The 23,777-nt window shown below is 36.3% G+C and overlaps 1 protein-coding gene across 1 annotated transcript in view; it reads right to left on the bottom strand.

The window, feature by feature from the left end:
* The window catches only part of SPINK5 (serine peptidase inhibitor, Kazal type 5), a 74,975-nt gene extending 56,875 nt beyond the window's left edge, over positions 1–18,100 (bottom strand). Inside the window, exons 1-4 of the mRNA XM_029941205.1 lie at positions 18,046–18,100; positions 16,570–16,595; positions 12,868–12,995; positions 10,906–10,978 (exon numbers count right to left, since the gene is read on the bottom strand). Of these exons, the coding sequence (XP_029797065.1) occupies positions 10,906–10,978; positions 12,868–12,995; positions 16,570–16,595; positions 18,046–18,100 (282 nt within the window). The remainder of the gene's footprint in view (positions 1–10,905; positions 10,979–12,867; positions 12,996–16,569; positions 16,596–18,045) is intronic.
* Positions 18,101–23,777: the final 5,677 nt, after the last annotated feature.

Genomic DNA, 23,777 nt, shown 5'->3' with positions numbered 1-23,777 from the left:
ATCCGAACTTTCAGTGAGTCTTCATCTTTTTGCTAATTGAGGGTCTTGTCTTGATGTTGATGGCTGCTGTTCATCAGGATGGTGGTTGCTGAAGGCTGGTGTGGCTGTTGTAATTTCTTAAAATAAGACAACAAGGAAGTGCGCAACATCGATGAACTCTTCCTGTCCTGAAAAATTTCTCTGTGGCATGCAATGCCATTTGGACTTCTTTCAAAATTGGAGGCAATCCTCTCAAACCCTGCCACTGCCTTATCAACTAAGTTTATGAAATATTCTAAATCCTTTGTTGTTATTTCAACAATCCTTACAGCATCTTCACCAGAAGTAGATTCCAACTCAGAAAACCACTGTCTTTGCTCATCCGTAAGAAGTGACTCCTTATCCATTCAAGTTTTATCATGAGACTGCAGAAATTTACTCAGATCTCAGGCTCCACTTCGAATCTAGTTCTCTTGCTCTTTCCATCACATCTATAGTGGCTTCCTCTGATGAAGTCTTAAACCCTTCAAAGTCGTCCATGAGAATTCTCAACTCCTCTTAATGTTGATAGTGTATTTTGACTTCTTACCATGAATCATGAATGTTCACAATGGCATCCAGAACAGTGAATCTTTTCTATAAGTTTTCAATTTACTTTGCCCATTACCATCAGAGAACTTGCTATCCATGGCAGCTAGAGCCTAATGATGTTTACTCCTTAAATAATAAGACTTAAAAGTCAAAATTAGTCCTGATCCATGGGCTGCAGAATGGATGCTGCGTTAGCAGACATGAAAACATTAATCTCCTTGTACATCTCCACGGAAGATCACTGATCACAGATCACTACGAGTTTATACTAATGAACAAGTTCAAAATATTACAAGAATTACCAAAATGTGACACAGAGACATGAGGTGAGCAAGTACTATTAGAAACATGGTACCAATTGACTTGCTTGATGCAGGGTTGCCACAAATCTTTAACTTATGAAAAATGCAGATCTGAGAAGTATAATAAAGCCAAGTGCAATAAAATGATATATGCCTGTAATTGTGATGAAGTCCAACTTACTAATTTTGTACCATGGATCATGCTTCTGGTTTAATATCTAAAAACGCTCTGTCTAACCCAAATTCATCAATTTCTTCTATTATGTTTTATTCTAGAAATTTTATAGTTACAGTCTTACCTTAGAGACTATAATCCATTTTGAGTTAATTTTTGTGTATGATGTCAGGTAAGAATCGAACTTTATTTTTATGGATATTAAATTTTCCAAGCATTTGTTTCTCTTGACAATTCAGTCAAATATTTGACCATAAAACTAAAGAATATAAATTTCATTCCATTGATCTTTATGCCTATCCTTGTACCAATAATACACTATTTTGATCACTGTTGTTTTAGAATACATTTTGAAGTCAGTTACTGTTAGGTGTCCCAACATTTCTATATAAATACTGAAATCAATTTGTCAATTTCTACCAAAGAATTTGAATTGAATTTATAGATTAATTTTGGGAGAATTGTCATCTTGATAATATTTTCTTGATTGTTCATTGCTCATATACAGAAATATAATTGAATTTGCATTATTGATTGTATGCTGAAATCTTGCTAAACTCATTTATTGGTTATAGTTTCTTTTCGTGTAGCATTAAGGTTTTCTATATATAGTATCATGTCCCTATAATGAAAAAAACCTGTTCTTTTTCCAAGCAGAAAATCTTTAATTAATTAAAACATTTTGCCTTATGATATTGGCTATACCCTCCAGTTCAATGTTGAATAGAAGTGGTGTGTTGAATACAGTGATAAGAACAACCATCTTTGCTTTCTTTTCAATCTTAAGGAAAAAGTATTTAGTCTCTAATCATTAAGTATGATTTCAGTTATAGGTTTATCACAGATGTCCTTTATCAGCTGAGAAAGTTTTTGTCTGTTGGTAACTGTGTGTGTGTATGTGTGTGTGTGTGTGTGTATGCGTGTGTATGAAAGACTGTGTGTATCTTGAAGGAGTGTGGGGGGCGCCTGGGTGGCTCAGTAGGCTACGCATCCAACTTTGGCTCAGGTCATGATCTCACAGTCTGTGTGTTCGAACCCCACATCGAGCTCTCTGCTGACAGCTAGCTCAGAGCCTAGAGCCTGTCTTTGGATCCCGTGTCTCCCTCTCTCTCTGTCCATCCCCTGTTCATGCTGTCTCTCTCTCTCAAAAATAAATAAAAACATAAAAAATTTTTTAAAAAAATCTTGAAGGAGTGTGGGATTTTGTTAAATGCCTTTTCTGTATCTATTGAAATAATCATGTAGTTTTGTCCTTTATCAAAATGTAGTAGATTTTCTGTTGTTAAACCAATCTTGCATTCCTAGAGTAATTCCCACTTGGTCATGGTTTTATCTATTTTATGTTGTGGATTTTGTTGACTAATATTTTGTTAGGCATTTTCCCATGTATGTTTATAAGTAATATTTGCCAGTGGTGTTCTGTAGTTGCATTATCTTCCTTTGTTTTTTTAAAACTTTAAAAAAATGTTTATTATTTATTTTTGAGAGAGAGAGAGACAGAGCATCAGCAGAGGAGGGGCAGAGAGAGAGGAAGACACAGACTCTGAAGCAGGCTCCAGGCTCTGAGCTGTCAGCACAAAATCTGATGCTTGAACCTGTAAACTGAGACAATGACCTGAGTTAAAGTTGGACTTAACTGAATGAGCCACTCAGGTGCCCCACTTCCTTTGGGTTTTGTATCAAAATAATACTGGCTGTGTTACTTCTTCTATTTCCTGAATGAGTCTATAAAACATTGGTATTATTTCTTCTTTTAGGATTTGGTGGGGATCAACAATGAAGTCTGAACGTTTCTTGGATTAAATCATGGATTCAATGTTTTTGCTTGTTATACATCCATTTTGATTTTCTAATTTTTGGGTCAGTTTTTAATAATGCACTTATTTTTCGGATTTTTTCCATTTCATGTCAGTTGTCTTTTTTGTGGCACTAATTTGTTCATAATACTCTACTATAATCCTTATAATTTCTCTAGGCCATATATTGATATCTCATATTGCATTCCTGATTTTAGTAAGTATTGTCTTCTCTCTCTCTCTCTCTCTCTCTCTCTCTCTCTCTCTCTTTAAGGTCAATTTATTTAAAGGGTTGTCAGCTTTGTTAATCTTCCCAAGGGACCAGTATTTGGTTTATTAACTTCTTTTATTGTTTAATTAAGTTTTGTATTTTATCGATTTCTGCTCTAATCTTTATTATGCCCTTCCTTCTGCGTGGTTGATGTTAAGTGTGCTCTTCTTTTTCTAAGTTTCCTAATGTGGAGGTTAAGATTATTAACTTGTGACCTTTCTTCTCTGATTTATGCATTTAAAGCTCTATACAGTGCTTTAGCTAAATGCATAAGTTTGAAAATGCTATGGTTTTAAAAATTTTATTCAATTCAAACTGTGTTCTAATTTCTCTCAAGACTGTTTCTTTTATCCATCAATTTTTTGGAAGTATGCTGCTTTAACATGTAAATATTTGGAGATTTCCATTATTTCTTTCTCTTGTTTTTGTATTCAATTATATTTTTCAGAAAACATAGTTTCTATGATTTTAATTCTTTTAAATTTATTGAGATGGGGCACCTAGGTGGCTTACCCTACTCCTGATTTCTGCTCAGGGTGGTGGGATCAAGCCCTGCATTGGGCTTTGGCTGAGCATGAAGCCTGCTTAAGATTTTCTCTCTCTCCCACTCCTCCTTCTCCCCCACTCACACTCTCTCTCACTCTCCCTAAAAAAAAAAATTAAAAATTTATTGAGATATTTTATATCCTAATATACAGTCTATTTTGTAGAATGTTCCATTGTTTCTTGAAAAGAATGTACCTTCTGGAATCACTGGGAAAATACTCCCTATATTTTAGTTAGTTCATAGTGTTGTTCAAGTATTCTATATTTTTAATGATATTTTGTCTATTTTATTTATTTATTTTTTTAATGTTTTTTTAAGCTAGCTGTCAGCACAGAGCCTGGTGCAGCGCTCGAACTCACTAACTGTTAGATCATGACCTGAGCTGGAGCCAGACGCTCAACTGACTGAGCCACCCAGGCACCCCTATTTCAACTTTTAAAAGTAGAGTATTAAAATTTCTAACTATTATTGTTGAACTGTCTTTTTCTTTCTTTAATTAATTATAGCATATTTTGTTTCACACATTTTGAGCTTCTGTTAGAAGGAGCATATACAGTTATAATTGTCATATCTCCTGATGTATTAATACTTTTAAAATTATAAAATGTCCTGGGGTGCCTGGATGACTCATTTGGTTGAGTGTCTAACTTTAGCTCAAGTCATGATCGCACAGTTTGTGAGTTCTAGCCCTGCATTGGGCTCACTGTTGTCAGCACAGAGCCTGTAGAACCCACTTCAGATCTTCTGCCCCCCTTTCTCTCTGCCTGCCCCACCACTCATGCTCTCTCTCTTAAAAATAAAAACATTAAAAAAATATAATTGTAAAATGTCCTTATTTGTCTCCAATAATATTTGACTTAATGTCTGTTAGTAGTATAGCAAATCCTGCTCTCTAGGGTTATATTTGTCATATTATCACTCTTCATTTAGACTCCTGTGTCTGTGGATCAAAGGAGTATCTACTGGAGATAGTTTATAGTTGCTTTATTTTTTATCTTACAATAATCTCTGACTTTTGATCAGAATGTTTAAATCATTTACATTTAGAATAATTACTGATATAGTTATATTTATATTTGCTATGTTTCTGTTTGTTTTCAATATACTCTTGTCCTTTCTCCTCTGTTCTTTCCCTATAGACCTCTTTTAGGTTAACTATTTCTAGTGTGTCTTTTTAATATTTCTGTTGATTTTATATATTTGTTATATATGTCATTTTCTTGCTGGTTATTCTAGTGATTATCATATTTATCCGAGTTCATTACAATCTATTACAGATTAATATTTAATTCTGGTAAAATATAGAAATTTTGCCCTTATATAGGTCTATTTCCTTTATTTCCATTGGCATTATGGTTATCTTAAATGTTTTATCTAAACACCCAATAAAATAGCATTATAATTATTGCTTTATAAAATATATTGTTAAAAGAAATTAGGTAAAAATATGGGAAAGGCATTTATAAAATAGTTCATATTAGCCCATATATTTACCATTTCTGATTCTTTTCACTTCCTTCTGTAAATACAATTTACCATCTGGAAGTCATTTCCTTTCATCTAAAGGACCACTCTTATTATTACTTGTAAAACTGGTCTGAAAGCAACAAATTTTCTCTAATTTCACTGATTTGGAAGTGTCTCTATTTGACTTAATTTTTATGGGTTAATTTTGGTAAATATAGAATATAGATAAACTTTTTTTTCAACAGTTTAAGCATGTCATACCATTGTCTTCTGGCCTTCATTATTCTAGATGAGAAGCCAGTCATTAATTATTGCCATTACATAGAATGTATCATTTTTCTTTTTCTGCGGTAAACTTTTTCTCTTGATTTTCACATTTTAATCATGATAGGCCTAGGTGTCGACATCTTTGTATTCATCCTATCTGGGACTTGCTGAAATTATTGAATGTGAAGAGTAATCTTTTAAAAATCATACTTGATACATTTTAGGCCATTATTCCTTCAAATAATTGTTCTGTCTATTTGATCTTTTATTTTTGGTATTTCAATTGCACATGTATTGACATACTTGCTACCTCAGGGACTCTTTGTCCGTTTTCAAGCAATATTTTTTTTTACTGTTAATTTTTATTTACCTTTCTACAAGTTTACTCATTCTTTTTTTATGCAGCCTCAGAGCTTCTTTTAAGCCTCCTACTAAATTTTTTATGTGAGTTATGCTATCAACTCCAGAATTTCTATTTGAGATCTATATCTTTGTCTATCTCCATCTCTGTTTATTGAAAATGTGCATTTATTTATTCTTTATTATACTTTCCTTTAATTATTTTAATAGTGTTTAAACTATTTAAACACTTTTAAAATAGCTGCTTCAAGTTCAAAATCTAACCTCCAGAGACACTCAGATAGTTTCCATTAGGTTTTTCCCCCCTGAGTATGGGTCATACATTCTAGTTACTATTTTCATATTTCATAATTTTTGTTGAAGACTGGACATTTTGGATAACAATTTCACTATAAAGAATATTTTTGCTGTTTTGTTGCTTATTTGTATCTTCAGTTCTGATTTCTTGCTGTCCCATAATGTGCAGCTGTTGATGCATCTGCTAAGAAAATGTCTATAGTTTTATTTTTTTACGATTGGGTCTTTAGGTTTTTGTTTCCATATCTCTATAGCTTAGTGGATGACCAATGATTAGACACAGTTTGTGCTCAAACATTTCAAGCTAGTAAGGCATCCATCCCCTGCAGACAGGCCTGTGTATATTGCGGAGGGCATTCAAAATTCAAGATATATTTACATCTACCCTAGCATTTGCTTTCCACTGGGATATTTTTTTTCTAAGATTAATGCCTTTTTAAAAAATTTTTTAAATGTTTTAATTTATTTTTGATACAGAGAGAGACAGAGCATGAGAGGGGGAGGGTCAGAGAGAGAAGGAGACACAGAACTGGAAGCAGGCTCCAGGCTCTGAGCTAGCTGTCGGCACTGAGCCTGATGTGAGGCTTGAACCCACGAACATGAGATCTGACCTGAGCCGAAGTCAGAGGCTTAACCGACTGAGCCACCCAGGCGCCCCTGGGATTTTTTCCCCATGTGTGTTTTCTTAAGTGCTTGTGCACAATATTATGGCCAACTAAGACTTCATGAATTGGTCTTTCTTTGCTCTCTGTTGCCTATGTGTGAAGACTCAGCCAGAAATACACTTGCCTCAACCATGTTACCACATCAGGTCATTGTCCTTACTCTGGGTGAAGATCATGACATCTACTGAAAACATCTGTGGATGTAATTGTTGCCCACTGCCCTAAATTACTTCAGTAAGATAGTGCAGTTGCTGACCCTCGTAGCCTGCCTGGCTGGTGGACATTCTATACCAACCCAGTAACAAGAGTGATATGGGAGTATCCCTAAGCAAGAACATCACAGACTCTCATTGTTCTAAATCGAAGTATAGTGGTTTTTCAAGCATAAACGTTTATCAGATTGACATAGGCTAATGGTCAATTTCCATAGTGCTATAATGATTGCTTTGGTCAATTTTGTCTATTTATAGTGGCTTTTTGGGGAAAGGATTTGCTAACCTTGTTATTCAGTTATAGCCTTAAGTGCCACCTCTAAGGGTAATTTGATATTGATTTCAGAACCAGACATGAATAATTGAAAAGAGAAAAGTATACACTCATTTTACTTATGAAAATAGTTTCAAATTTTCTAAATAAAATACTAACTATCCAAATTCAACAGTATACTAGAAATATATTATGGCTAAGTATGATTTACCCTAAGAAAACATGAATAGTTTAACATTAGCAAATTTATCAAGAAATATATTACATTAACAGAATGAAAGAGAAAAATTAGAAAATTGTTTCAATAATTGCAGAAAAGGCATTTGATAATCAAATCAAAACAGATTTAGAAGATTAAGAATAGAAAAAAGTTTTTCTAAACTTGCTATAATTTGTTTAAAAAACACCTATAGTATGGGGCACCTCGGTGGCTCAGTTGGTTAAGCGTCCAGCTTCAGCTCAGGTCATGATCTCACAGTTTGTGGGTTCAAGCCCCACGTCAGGCTTTGTGCTGACAGTTAGCTCAGAGCCTGGAGCCTGCTTCAGATTCTGTATCTCCCTCTCTCTCTGACCCTCCCCTGCTTGCACTGTCTCTGTCTCTCAAAAAATAAATAAAAAAAATAAAAAAATTAAAAAAGCATCTACAGTAAACATACTTAATGGAGAAACTTTAGATATATTCCTTTTAATATACGATAAGAGGGCAATCTGATGTTCATTATCATCACTACTATTTAACTATTGAATTCTAGATCCTGGCCAATGATATAAGAAAAGAAAAAGAAATAAAGGAGTGATGAAAAGCAAAAGGAAGTTATGAAACACCTACCATCTCTTATTATGCAGATAATATGATTAACTACCAAGAAAATAATAGAATTAATAGAAAACTTTCAGAATTAACAGAAGATATCATAAAGCTGTTCAATGTAAGATTAGCCTGTAGAAATAAAAAAAATGTTTCTATACTAACAATAACCAGATAGAAATACCATAAAAAATACCAATGAAAACAGCAATAAAATTACAAATTTTGTAGGTGTTAGCAAAAATTATAAAAATCTCTGTGGAGAATATAGACTTCATGTAATATACAGAAATTATTATGAATTAATGACAAGGTATTCTGTGCTCTTAAGTTGGTCAAGTCAATTTTAGGGGCACCTGGGTGGCTCAGTCGGTTAAGCATCCAACTTCTGCTCAGGTCATGATATCATGGTTTGTGAGTTCAAGCCCTGCATCTGGCTCTGTGCTGACAGCTCAGTCTGAAGCCTGCTTCAGATTCTGTCTCCCTCTCTCTCCCTCCCCCACTCACACTCTGTCTCTCAAAAATAAATAAACATTTTTTAAAAAGTCAATTTTACTCAAATTAATTTACAAATTCTTTGTATCCCTAATCACTTTGGGCTCACAAACTTGTTAGATTTTTCATAAACTGAATAAACTGTTTATTTGTAATGTATGGGAAAATACATGTCTATGCATACGTTAGTCAACTTTGAAAAAAGATGAATTAAGTAAGGGGACTTGCCTTGTTAGTTATTAAAGCAATGAACTCATCTAAGCAGAACAGGAGACTCAGAAACACACAAACATACACATATGAACTTAATATCCTACACAGTTGGCAACCTAAATCATAAATAAATGAATCAGTCAATTAACAAATAAAGTCTCTATACAGACCAAATACATTAAAGATTATGAGGATTTGGATGAGGGTGATAGAAATAAAAATGGTAAAAAGGAGTCATATTTGGGATATACTTTGGAGGCAACACTAATGAGAGTTGTAAATGGATTGTATATTAGGGTTGGAAAGTGAAAAAATGACATACTAGTGAAGGAGATATTGATGATGCAAGAGAGAAAGGATGTCTGTAGGAGGAAACTTCTTGACCTGGAAGAACACCTTATTCTGAACATGAGCATCAGGGTTGATTTTTGATTGGAGGAATCTAAGCACAAAAAGTGGGTAGATTTTTCTCTATTATAGTAAAGAGAAAGTAACAACAAAAACAATGTAATTACCTGAACCCATTCAAACACAAATAAGTAAAAATCTAAACAGAAGTCACCTGAAAGGCCCAGAGACAAATATGAACTACCTTAATTTGCAAGTGCTTTCCTAGGTTCCAAAATAAGTAACCATAAGAACTTAGGAGGTAAAAATTATATATGAGGCATAAAATGATAACAGAAAGGTATGTCTTAAAATTGCAAAATTTTATTTCTTAAAAATCCTACTTGATTAAAATTCGGTAAATATATCCTTACATATGAAAACATCTGACTAGCAATATTTAGAAATGGTTTTGTTAGAATTGGTATGTTTGTGTAATTCAGTTTTTGGTTTGTATTTGCTTGTATTTTATATATTAAAACATCATTGGTTAGTTTCTCATGAAGAAGAAAGATGGAGAAAAGAAGGTGAAGAAGGAGAATAGATCTTACTGAAGGAGCCTCTCTCTAAATGTGACCAATAAGGGCAGAATTGGAACTTACCAGTAAACTTTTGATCTGATCTCTACAGGATTTACAGAGCACAGATGCAGCTTGCTTTTGCTCAGATACAGGATTTTCAGTGATTGACCAAATTGAGTGGTGACTGTGTTATTGTTTTAAAACGAGACTGGTTGAGTTCAAGCAAAGAATTTGGTTGACTAGATTTACTGTGGAGCTAAGATTCTCAGACACCCTGAGTAACATTGACAAGGCAAATTTTACCTTGGTTAGCCCAGGGATGTTACAGTAATTTGGGTGTGCCTCCTGTGACTGACCATTTTAATTATGTGTCAGGGACAGGAGAGGAAGAGGAGAAAGAAGCTATAGAGGAGATCTGGAGTGATTGGAGTTGTCAGGATTCCCAGTGGTAACCCAGCTTTGTCAATAACTTACTATGATACAGTAATTGCTAGAAATTTCCCTCAATCTGGGTCTAGAATTTTCATTTTTTGTAGAACTACAAAAATGTGTATATATGAAAATATCATAAACTGAAATCACTGTGTAGTGGCTAACACTATACAGTTTCCTTCATTTTATTTGATTTTTTATTAAAAATATTTTTTTACCATGAATGCTTTTTCTCAAACAAATATTAGCTTGTATTCCAATCTACAAAATAGATATAAACAGGCAAATCTAGGTGAGTTAGGTACACTACAAGTATCAGAAAGGACATGCAGTAAGAAATAAAAGAAGGAAAGAAAAAAGAAAGGAAAGGAATCAGATGCCTGGTAACACATGTTAAACCCTGTACTTGGCTTTTTAAACATAGTTTCTATTTTGATTCACATTCCATTTCACAGATGAAAAAACTGAGACCCAGAGACACATAAGTTGTCCAAGCAACACAGACAATAAATAAGAATTCTGCAATTTGAACTTAGCTCTAACAGTCCCATGAAACAGGACAGGAAGAATGAGAAACGGCTATGGAAGGCAGACATCACACTCACTCCGCCTTTTAGCATCTGTCAGTGCCCAAAATGTTTTCTGAGAGTTATGTCATGGGTTGGGCATAGGGACGAGCTGTACCAGATAGTTAGCCCACCCCTGGACTAAGCCATGTTCCCTCCCTTCTAAGTAGCTGGCTTCACAACAGGTATGACCTAGTAACTGGGAAAGAAACAAATAGTTCTAAACAGTCAGACATCATCTTGAAAGCAAATATGACAAGTTGACTTAAAATAATCTCACCGTTTCTGGGGCAGTGGCCTGAGTGGCTCTTGTTAAATGCCTAGCCCTTTTCTGGGATTTTGCTTCTTTTTCTCTGGAAGAGAGCAAGGAAAAGCATAGCTTGTTTAGATATGTTTTCCCAGTTTTGGGGATAATAGCATAGAGGTCAAACTTAATTTTTACTCTTCTCCTGAGTCCAATCAGGTATATCAGAAGTGGAGGTGTGCGCAGAAATGAGCTAAGGTACCATAAATGTCTCCTCAGTACTGAAAAATATCTCAGATGTGGTTCTACAGAAGGCAAGAATCTTTACATTTAACTGCACAATTTACCTTTACCTTTAACTACTCCACCACCGCTTTAAATGCTTTCAACATCTAGGTGGTCAGTCACCAACTCTAAAAGCCATCTCTGCCATTGTTGGAATAGTCCCTTTGAAAGGCTATATTCACATTGAACCAAAAATCTGTTTTGTTTCTGGTCTATACTTTAAGGTCCCACAGAGCAAATTCAGCAATTTGAGGATAACCTTTATGCCTTGCCCAGTTTCCTTTCCAGTTTAAGAAATCAAGTTTATTCCAACATAACTTAAATAGGTAATAAAAAAATAATAATTCCGTGGGTGACTTCAAAGAGATAAACTGCCTTGTATGTCTCAAGGCATTTTATTTTTGTTTTAAATTAGTTTTCAATAAATGTACTAGATCACAGTTTCAGTCTCCTTTCAAGACAGCCTATGTAACAAGGAGGAAGGTTCGTAGTAAATAATACATCTGCTCGTTGACATTCAGGTTTCAAGAGACTAGCTTGCCAGAGGTCTCCCCCATCCCTGCCCTTTAAATCTTCCTCTTTTTCCTTCATCTTCCCACAGTTTCTTCACTAGGAACAGCATGTGTGATCATAGCTTCATTATCCCGTATTATCGGCTATGTCTAATTAAATCCCTGAGATTTAGTTAGCATTTAAAAAGCTAACTATAATGTAATTATCTTAAATGGATAAGTTACCACTGATACTTAGCTAATAGTATCAGTGGTGAAGTTTTGATGGTGGTCAGAAATTAAAGATGACCTTCCTGTTCAAAAACAAAATAGAACACGTTGATTTGAGGATTTTCTATTGATAACAAGCCCTCTTCCACCATTGGGTGTCATCGAAGAGGAGGAAGTCAAGTTAAGAAGCATTACATAGATGTTGGTAAACTTCTAGGACGCTCACCCTTTCTGAGCTGCAGGGAAATAAAATGATGATGCTCTTTAGATCATCTCATCCTAGTTTGATCCTAGATGTCTACAGACATTGGCAGCTCACAGGTCAGGGTGCAGGGTGTGTCCTGCCTAAGGCCTCTGCTGGTTGGCTGTCATAAGGAGAGTTTGGCATCCCTCCTGGGGGGTTGTGTGTGTGTGTGTGTGTGTGGCTTTTCTCAGTCCTGAGGGTACCACAGAGTCAGGGCTTAATACAATGAAGAATTCTTTTTTCCCAGAGTCAGGACACTCCAATTGGAACTACATCCTCGAAAGACTATTAAGTGCTACATAAGGTATTAACCCTCTACCCTCTGGAATGTTTTGGAAAACTATTTGAATGATTTAAAAATCTTTCCAGGAGGGACCTGGGAACCACAGTCAGTTAAATGTCCAACTCCTGATTTCGGCTCAGGTCATGATCTTGAGGTTCGTGAGATCGCTGACAACACAGAGCCTGATTGGCATTCTCTTTCTCTGCCCCTCTCCTGCTCACTAGCGTGCACTCCTTCTCTCTCTCTCTCTTTCAAAATAAATAAAGTTAAAAAAAATATTTCCAGGTAGGAGGTACTTATCCAACTTCTCCTGATAAGAGGTGTCAAAGTGACCTGCTAAGCATTTCTATTTAACCATTTAGATCTAGAAAAGTACATTTGATGGGATACAAAAAGAATACAGTCACTAGTTCAGAGAAGAGCTGGTGACTCAAACACTTAAAAGAAAGAGGACTTTTACTCACAGTATCATTTTGCATGTGACACATCTGCTGATGAGTGCTATGCCATCTGCACTTTGGAAAAGTTTTTTATCTTGGGAACAAAATAATTTTCCATTTTTCATCAATGACCGATATTCATTGCATGTTTCCTAAGGAAAAGATTTTAAAAAGTATGTTTAATGAATCTCATCAAACCACAGCTTTATCTTCTAAGAACTTCCTTGAGCAATATTATTTAATGACCACTACCTAGTTTATTCAGAAGTCATTCACTCAATTGACACAAATTAAACAAACGCAAATAATGACTGGATTGTCCCTTGGGGACTGAAAATTCACTTGATAAGCATTCATCTAAAACAGTTAGTAAAATGGAAAGCCCTAACCTCATATTCCAGGATCGTCAGTCATAAGCCCAATAGCTTTCTCAAATTAACTTCTCAATAGCTAACTTACCCTATCTGTAAAAATAGAGGATATAACTTCATATGTTTCATGTATCTTGTGATGATTAAATATCATACGAGTGTAAAACCTCCAAACAAAGGTGCCTGATACATAGTAAATAATCAATAATTACATTCTCCTTCTCACTTCTTCCTCCTCCTTTATTATTATTGGAATATGCATATAAGATACCCAGCACACAGTAGGTCAATAATAACTGCCATCAAAAGGAACATGACAAGACTAGTGAAAAGGTTAATTCGATATATTTTATGGAAGACTTGTTGTATGTCACTCATTTTAGGAACTTAAAATCAATGGTGCATTTGCACTGTCTCATAAAATACTAATTTAAAATGTCATACTTGCTATTAGTTTATAATATCCACTAGGTATTTAGAGCAAGCCTTTACAATTTAAGCTCTGTGGTTTTTTTTAAATTTTGTTTTGATTTTGCCAAAAAAAAAATACTGTTTCAAGATGTTTGTATCAGAAAAAAAAATTAAACACCTCTGCATCCAACTCTGACAAATACAGCTTCTTCCAAAGAATTGATCATAGAATTTTGTCTGGCTTCCTATATCTTTATAATATCATGTATATGATTTATAATAATCATTAAATCAGTTAACAAAAACTCATTATGACATGAATAGCCTTTGCTAGGTGCCATGGATATAGCCAGGTGTATGGATAGAACAATGAGGCAGAAGCATCCTTGACTAAACCGTGCTTACCATCTCATGGATACTAATGGATAATGACGTACTTCCCCTAGCCTTTTCCACATGGGAGGCAGCTGGCAGCACTAGCAGAATGATAAATGGTGAAGAAGAATAAGTAAATAATATCAGATCAGAGACAAGCCCTGGGAAATTTTGCTAATGGTGATCTACTAAAATATCTCAGAAAATGATGATCACCACCCAGTGATCTTATCTGAGCAGCACAGCAATTATTTCTGGCAACAGAATGACGACTGGGTCTCTTGAGACCTGTCTAGTCTCTGATTCTACAGCATCTATTTTTTTTAAGTATATTTATTTATTTTGAGAGAGAGAAAGAGAGAGGAGAATAAAGAGTGGAGGGGCAGAGGGAGACAGAATCCCAGGCAGGGTCTGTGGGCTTGAACTCACAAACTGTCAAATCATGACCTGAGCTGAAACCCAGAGTCGGATGCTTAACGAACTGAGTCACCCAGAAGCCCCTGATTCTATAGCATCTTATGCCAACATTACAAGTTAGTGCTTAGCTTGCCAGACATAACTGATTCTATAAAGTCTATATACAGCTTTGACATATAAAGAAGAGCCTGGTGTTTTTTTTGTGATAGAAACATATCCCTTGTGGGTTAATATAAAAACTCAATGCTGTTTTTCTGACTTACGAAATAATCCAATGTATCTCTTGGCAAACAGAAAAAGGGCATAAAAATTAAAAGCAGGAGGTGGGTTTTTCCCTGGGAAAAACAGCCTTTGGTGTGTTTTCATTTTGTTTTGTTTTGTTATTGTTGCGGTTGTTTGTGTCTTCTCCACGTGTCTCAGAAAAACTAAAGGCCTTCAGGGCCAAGCTCTTTCCTTCACTGGCTGTGACGCAGCTCACTGTCTTCTCTTTCAACATCATAATACAATCCCCCAGGAGCTGGCATCCCGTCCATTCTGTGTTAGGGCACTAACGAGGTCCTTTTGACTCTATAATGACCCTTCTGCGATGACAAATTTAAATATATGGTAAAGACCCTTGCAGATTACCACAGTGCTTTTCGGCACTGTTCTGGCTCATGTTTATAATATTCAACACGCTTTTCTAGTGCTATCAGGAACTCAATTTGGAAAATAAAATTCCAGCACCATAAGACTAAAGCATTACATTTCATTTCTGACAAAATATACAAAGACTGTTAACAGAACTATTTCCAGAGACATAATTATTTCTTTGTGTTCTTCTTGCCCATGCCAACAAAAAGGGTGGCTAAATTTATTTTTTAAAAAAATAGAGTTTGTACAAAGTCACAGTTACAAAATTAGAAATATCCACCAGAAATCACCACCTATTATCATAGAGTCTGAAAAAGAAAACTACGGCTTCATGCACAGTGAGATTTATATAATACTCTCTTTTTTTTTTTTTTGCCAGTGTAAAACATGCAAGTGAGCATGCTCTTTGATTCTCCCAAATCCAACTTTTTTTCTACTCTTCTCTACTCCCCTACTTATCCCATAGAGGTTTCTAAGTCTCTCTGTAGATAGCCAACTTGGATGCAATAACAGAGATTATGGTGAAATTTTCTAGAGGTGGCTGGGTGACTTAGTTGGTTAAGCGTCTGATTTTTTATTTTTGCTCAGATCATGATGTCACCGTTTGTGAGATGGATGGAGCCCTGGGTCAGGCTTTGGGCTTCAGATCTTTGTTTTAATGCTAGCTTTTCAAAGAAAACTCACTTGACCATCCTAGGAATAACTGATACTACCTCCATCCCCAGAAATTCCTATCTTTCATCCAACTTCATTTTTCTTGTTAAACTAATCATTCTTTAATGTGCTGTATATTTTATTAATTTACTCATTAACTTGTCTGTTTTCCTCCACTAAGATGCAAATTCCACAAGGGCCGGGTTCCTGTATGTTTCCTCATTTTCCAATATCCCCAACATCTCAAACAGGATCTGACAAATGAAATCTGAAATACACACACTGACATACATATACAAATATATACTAGGTACAGACAACCCCTTAATACACAATAATCACAGAAGCACTCATTTCAGCTTTCTATGTGTGTCATGACATTTTCAACTGCTAAACTGAACAATACTAATTCACTGGTTTGTTTATGGATTTTTTAAAGTTTATTTATTTTGAGAGAGAGACAGAGAGGAAGGAGGGAGGGGCAGAGAGAGAACAAAAGCAGGCTCTGTGCCTTAAGCACAGACTGCATTCTGGAGCTAGAGCTCACAAACTATGAGATTATGACCTGAGCCGAAACCAGGAGTCAGAAGCTTAACCAACTGAGCCATCGGGTGCCCCTGTTCATGGAATCTTAAAGCACTCCTTTAGCACGGTAGATTGCCTCTTGCAGACATCCATCATCATTGGTACGCTGATGTGTGTGCCTGTGTCTTCCTTCATAAAGACTTGTTTCTGTTTTTAACAAAAGTGATTAGTACCTATCACTATAATATGTCTGTATTATTAACATGAAGGTGTTGGCCACAGGCCATACTTCTTTAGAGATCTTGGAGTGGATTCAATGAACAGAAAAAGCAGGACTAACCTGATTTTCATCCTCACTGGCAACATCTAGGACAAAAATATAGAAACCAAAGTTAAGGAATGTAAACTATTCAATAAATAAACAATTTACTCAGTGCAGTGTCTTGCTTATATTAATGGCAATATGTTGTAAAACCACAAATTGTTTTTGAACACGTTAAAATTCACGATGGCAAATAAATGAGGACATTGCACTAAGAAATCATCACATACACTCACAGAGGTCGAGTCACTCATAAAGGTCTAATTACTTTGGAAAATAACACTCATATACTTTCTTACCCCCTCAAAATATCTGATTTCAAAAAGATCCTGTCACAGCAAAGTATGAGAGACCTCTCTTAAAATTATAATACACAAATATCAAATATATCATATCAATTATAATTTAAAAGTATAATGTAGCATAAAGTTTATATCATATATACAGATAAAATTAAAATTTCTGATTTCTGGTAACTCTGTGTCCTTATTACAGCTACAAAAATTAGAGATCTGACAAAAATTAAGAATAGTTAAAATCTCAGGCTATTATACTCTCATTAACAGACTCTCTCCCCCCTTTTTTTAGTGTTTATTTTTTGACAGAGAGACAGAGTATGAGTCGGGGAGGGCCAGAGAGAGAAGGAGACACAGAATCCAAAGCAGGCTCCAGACACTGAGGTGTCAGCACAGAGTTCGACACGGGGCTCGAACACCATGGACAGCAAGATCATGACCTGACCTGAAGTCAGATGCTTAACCGACCAAGCCACCCAGGCACCCCAACAGACTTCCTTTTGTACCTACACACTTATTTTAGGAAAGTGGGCATCATTTATGTATAATAACCTTCAGGCTCTTCATCTCTGAGGTTTTCTTTTAAAAAGAATCTTCTTCAGAGAAGATTGAGCCTAGGCAATTCATGTTTCCTTTAAATTCGAATAGCAAGTGCAAAAACTTACCTTCTACTTCTTACAAAAGCCTCTCACTCTTTGGGAGAGATGCTCTCAATCCATTTAGGATTTGATAATACAAAAATAAAATATACTAGAAGGCACTGCTACTTTAAAATAGGAATAGGTGATTCAATTTGATTTTTAATTACTTATATATAGTACTATATATACATAATATACATCTAAGTTTTAAATATCTATTACATACATAATTCCTATCAATATGAATTGATATGCTACGTTAGGGGAAGATGAAGAAGAATCTATTAGCTTTTCAGAACTAATACGAATTAATAGAAATATTTCTCATGGATAAAACTTCAGCTTGCCATGTCTAAAGATAACAAAATAGTTATTTATTAAGCCACATATGTAATTCTTCAAAACTCTGTGTGGCAACATATTTCAAGATCACACATACACACATACATATGTACATACCAACATATACATTTGAGGAGTAGAGGGAGGGAGACAAGTCCCTGCCTAGGGCTTTGCCATGTGTGGCAAGAGGCTTAGATTACATGCAAATTGCTCACCTTGTGTAAGGCAAAGAGCCAGGGCCAGAAGCATTGGCACTGTGGCTATCTTCATGTTGAAGATGATGTAGGTTGGTTACAAGTCTGCTCCGTGCATTGCTCACCAGCTGGTGCTCTAAGACTAAACCCGTGGAGAAGCAGCCTAGTTTTTATATACGGACAAATACTGGTGACACCCACAGCAAGAGGCAACATTATAAAACCAGTTGTTCAAGGTCGTGCTAGACTTAATATACCACATCAATTTAGTTTCCATCCTTTAGCATCCTGTCAAGGTAGCAGATTTGAACAGATAATGTTTATTTCTACAGTTCTAATATGTTTTCATGATACTTCCCCCAAAAGGCAATAGATTGAGTCTAAGAACTGTATTAAAGTGTAATACTCTATAGTCCTATGTAAGAACTGAATTCTTCACCAAGACCAGACATTACTTTGCAGACAAACACGTTTCTAACCAGGCTCCCTTCATAAGCAGGAAGGGAGGGAAGACAGATAGATTACCCTACTTGTCAGGTAGAGACGTACAGATTCCCACATCTGGAGAAAGTTGCCAGTAGTAAGAGAAGCTGTGGCTTCCATCTGCAGATGTTTTGAAGTGTCTCAATTCAGTGCCACGGACTCATGTACGAGTTAGAATTAACAACCTACAGAGATAACCCGGCAGGATTCTAACACTGAGAACATGGGATTGCTGACATTCAGAAAAGGAACACTGACTTTCCCAAGAGCACACGGATTAGAAGGAAGACTCAGTGGTGGTACTCAAAGAAGACCACAAGTTCAACTCATTTTTCAACTCCACACACTGCACATATTAGTAAAGTCAGAAACTGAGAAATCAAAACTTGCACATAACTACTTTTAAAAATTATTAATCTGAAGGACATTTTATATTCTAATGTCTTATTTTTTGGTCTAACCAAACATCGTAATCGTAAACATTACAGTCTCCAGCCTTAAGTATCCACAACCCATCACTCCCCAAATTACTGTCTGAAAAATTTGTCTCAATCAATTTTCTCCTAAATTTAGTTTTATACCAACTCATTATTTAGTCTCTCAAGAACAAAGAATAAAACACTTAAAAATATGAATACATCAATGTAACATTTTTCTAGACATAGTATCTTCTCCTTAGTTCCTTCCTTCATTTTATAAGTAATGCCAACTTATTCTACTCCAGTAGCTCAAGAAAACATCTGAAAAATTATGTAAAAATAGTTGAAGCCAGAGCCTAATGGTTTGATTCCAGTCCTCCAAAGGGTCTTTACATTCATAGAGGGCAAGTTTTAAACTTTATGGGAATCAAAGTCCTTTTAAAGATTCTTCCAGAAAACTGATCTAAGGCTAGCCAGTTTGGGGATGATGTCAATATTCTGGATACCATCAAAGCCAGAGTATTTCCTTTTCTTTTTTTTAATGAAATAACTTATTTCCTATAAAAGTATAATCATTGGTTTCAAGGTCTGTGCTTTGTTTCTTTCCAATGGTTTAGTAAAATGAGTGTCTATGGAAAGCAAATTCAAAATGCATTACTGTTACAGATTAGAAAATTGATATCCATCATAGTGTAATAGAAAGAGAATGGAACAGAGAGTCAGGAAATTTGTTTCTATTCCTGTCTTCGCATCTGCACAGTGTAATGGAAATGAATCTGGCTTTGACCTATGGTAGTCCGTGGGTCCAGATCTTGACTCACCGGTTACTGGTTACTAGCTATGTTGCCTTGGGCAAGTCACTTATTTTCTCTCAGCTTCAGTTTCCCAATATACAAAACAGGGGTAACAAAATTACGGTATACAATTGTAAGAGTTAGGGGAAATTCATGTGTGTGTGTGTGTGTGTGTGTGTGTGTGTGTGGTGTGTAAGGCTTAGAACAATTTTGAGTATAGTGATAAATCTTATAGTTAATTATAGTTGGTCTTGCATTTTTATGTTATTATAATGATGTAGTTATATTAGATAATTTCAAAGATCCCAAGAAAAGTCAACATCTCTTGGACATGGACCTCAACAATAGATTTAAGTTTACATAGCATGGAATAATACCCCCAATACATTCTGAACTAAAATTAAAAAGTCAAGATATAAGTTCCCCCTTTCATTTTATTATGGTTTTTTTTTTTTTTAGTTTTATTTTAGAAAGAAGTGTGCACACATGTGCAAGTGGCAGCAGGGGAACGACAGAGGGAAAGAGAGAGAGAATCTTAAGTAGGCTCCATTCCACAGCCCTGGGATCATGACTTGAGCTGAAATCAAGAGTCAGACCCTAAACCAACTGAGCCACCCCGGCACCCCCATTTTATTATACTCTAAACCACAATACCTAAAACAAATCAGAGCATTTGCTGTTTAAAACTTGTCAAAGTCATTACAAGATTTCCATCACCATTGGTTTCTTAGCTTTCTCTGTACAAGTGTCTTCTAAATATTGACACACCAGTACTGATTTTTTTATTTTTCATCTGCTTTGTCAGATCCTATGAAATAGGACCCAACAGTATACTCTATTACCAGTGGTAAGAAAGTTTAACACTTTACAGTCGAATTGGTGATTGTGTAATATGCTCCAATGAACCCCAAACCTAGCCCAAATGGATAGTATTCTCAGGAGTGGAAGTAGTGTAAGGGTAGAACAAAAGAACAAGAGATTATTGCATCTCTAAAGAATCTCTGCTATGAGGAAAGGTTGAGGAGTTGGTTTCCTTCTTACTGGAAAAGTGTTCCTGACCGACACCCAGTATGTCCTGAAAGGATGAATAAGAAGTTTGGAACGGAGAGCCTCTTCTCTGAAGAGAGGGAACCAAAAGAAGATTCAGTGAGCATTCCCAGTATTGGAAGGCAAGCCAGCTGCCTCTTGACATCAGGGCTTTTTCTCCATTTCATTTCAGGAATGCTCTAAATCCAGAAGTGACTCATCACATACTCTGTTAATCACTCCATGTTTCTGACAACCACAACATATCAATTCAAATGAAAGGGATTGAGGTTTTAGAAAACTGGGGTTTGGGTTACCGGAGTACTTTTGTGTGTGGGTGCGTTTGGTTCTGAAAACTGTGTTTTCTTTATTGTTATTTTACAAAGTATCGTGAACATCTCTTCCATGCACATGAGTGAAAATGTCCTACAGACAGAGAATACTGCAGTTGGATCAAAAGGCTGCTGGTAACAAGAGAGATATCTAAAGCAAAGTATCAGGGTAAGTTTAAAGAACATAGTGGCAAATGCCTGCCAGGGAAAGCAGAGTCAGCAATATTTTCATCAGAGAAATCAGAATTTAAGAGCAAAGGCATTAGAGCTACGGGATATCATGTAAGCCCATTTGGCTGCTACCTCCACTCTTGACTTTCCTGACACCCATGGTTCCCTTGGGGAGAATGGATCCGGTACATCTCTTTGCATCCAATGTAAACTACCCATTTTCTGTTTTTTCCTAAGCTCTTTCCGAGCCCCTGACATAGCTCCACATTCTCTCACCATCTCCTCACACTGCCTCAGTGACATTCCTGTAAGTCCTCCTGATAATCCTTGGGGGAATTGTCTGACCTCCTGTCCATTTTTTTTTTTTTTTTTTTTTTTTTGCTTTCCTCGGCATGTCGTCTTCACCGCTGGCTTTCAGGATTTGCCTGGAATTCTGGCTTGTTCTCACACTGTAGTCTTCCCTCACTTTTTAAAGGTTTTTTTTTTTTTTTTTTTTTTTTTTTTTTTTTTTGAGAGAGAGAAATGGAGAGAGAGCAAGCAAGCGAGTGGGGGAAGGGCAGAGAGCGACACACACAGAATATGAAGCAGGCTGCAGTCTCCAAGCTGTGAGCACAGAGCCTGACATCGGGTTCGAACTCACAAACTGCGAGATCATGACCTAAGCCCGAAGTCGGTCGCTTGACTGACTGAGCCACTCAGGCGCCCTGGTCTTCCCTCATATTTGAACGTGCCCTGCTTTTCTTGCTTTCTCTCATCTTCTGGTTGTCCCTCATCATCTGGCTGTCTCTCATTCTGGAACCTTCCCTCATGCCCTGGCTTCCCCGTCCACTTCAGGATTTCCTTCCTCATAGGATTTTCCTTCAATTTCAGGCTCTACTTCACCTTCTGGCTTTAGCCTCGCTTTCCACCTCTCCTTCCTTTTCATTGTAGAGATTTTTCCATGTTGCCATTTCCCCTTATTTTCTTGTCCTGCGGGGATTCTGGACAGGTTTCTCCTCCTCTTCAGGCCTTGCAGAGCGCAGGCCCGCTTTCCTCTGCCTCCGGAAGCCTGCCCTTCCCCTGCCCTTCCCCTGCCCTTCCCCGCAGCGCTCATGGAGCAGTTTCTGCGCAGACGCAGGGATCCGCCAGAGCAGCGGGCCGGGAGTTTGCGTACTTTTCCTTAAATTCCAAATTCCCATCTTTTTCTTCTTCACTGTTTCAATTATTCATGAAACATGTAGAACCTTTTTTCATCTAATGGAAAAGGAGGGGAGCTAGAGTACAAGAAGCGTACACTTCACAATTCAAAGCAGGTATCAAGTGGCCCAGAATCTGAATTCACATCGAGTATATTGACACAGAGGAAATAGGGGAGAAAACTATAAAAGTAAACGAGATTTTGTAGACCAAAAGTGTTGCTAACGACCAAATTTATTTCCAAAATCCAAAGTCACAGACTGTGGTTCAAATCTTTACTTTTTCTATGTAGAGATATCCTTGATGATGACAATAGTTTAATAACTAGAGTCTCTTACAATAAAATCATCTATTTTCAAAACAACCTGACCTTATTAGCTGTCTTGCTGTGTTTATGCAATGACATGAAGCAGCAAAGTACGTGTTATTATCCTTTTCTTACCTGTCCCAGATGGTACCTGAATGAACTCCGGAGCAGGAATGGCTGGGAAAGTAAGCCCAGCCTTGCCACTTTCTCACCTTATACACTCCATGAGGCTCTCCCAGAGCCTTTCAGGGAATTCAGAGAGAATCTAGACAGTATAATGCTGTAAACTATGGACAGCTCGTTACTGTTAATTGAGTTCTTTTTTCTCATGCCTGCTCTCACACACTCATACAATTGTGCGTGCGTGCACACACACACACACACACACACACACACACACACAACCATTCACCCATAATGACTTGGGCAAAAAGAAGTGTGTTGTGATCATGACTGTAAAGTATATGCCTTCATCGTAGAAGATGAAGTAATTTATTTTTTATTCTCTTTTCTCTTAAGTTCCTTTCCTATAATTCTCATATTTCCCCGCATTAATTTAACATTTCTGTCTGTATTCTCTTTCTTGAAAGACCCTGACTGGAAGACAGCCCTCACCCACCTTCTTATCTTGCGTTGTTCCATTAACAGCTAATTTCACCCTCTCTGGAGATTCCTTTCTGCTTGTGTACAAAGCCTTAGAAACTACGGAGATAAGCATCTCATGTTATCTAAGAAAAAGATAGGATGGGTACTGTTTGATCACACACTCTGCTATTTATAGATATCATTGTTGCTTTTATTAGATTAGATTTAGAAAAACAGGAAAGTTTCAATATCTATTAACTGGATTAAATTTTATGTATTGGGTTATATTTGTTCTAAAATACATTATCCCTACAGTTGATGCTACTGGAAACTCTTCTCCATGATTCTACACTGTCCATCACCTGGAAATTCAGTACATTCTGAAGAGTCTCCTAGGATTCACTCTGACATAGAAAACAGAAGTGTGCAGAGCTCTGTTCTCAGAAAAAAAAAATCACAG

The sequence above is a fragment of the Suricata suricatta genome, chromosome 6 (assembly GCF_006229205.1).
Source record: "Suricata suricatta isolate VVHF042 chromosome 6, meerkat_22Aug2017_6uvM2_HiC, whole genome shotgun sequence".
Classification (NCBI taxonomy): Eukaryota; Metazoa; Chordata; class Mammalia; order Carnivora; family Herpestidae; genus Suricata; species Suricata suricatta.
The sequence above is the reverse complement of the archived record's forward strand: the minus strand, read 5'-3'. Positions and strand labels throughout refer to the sequence as shown.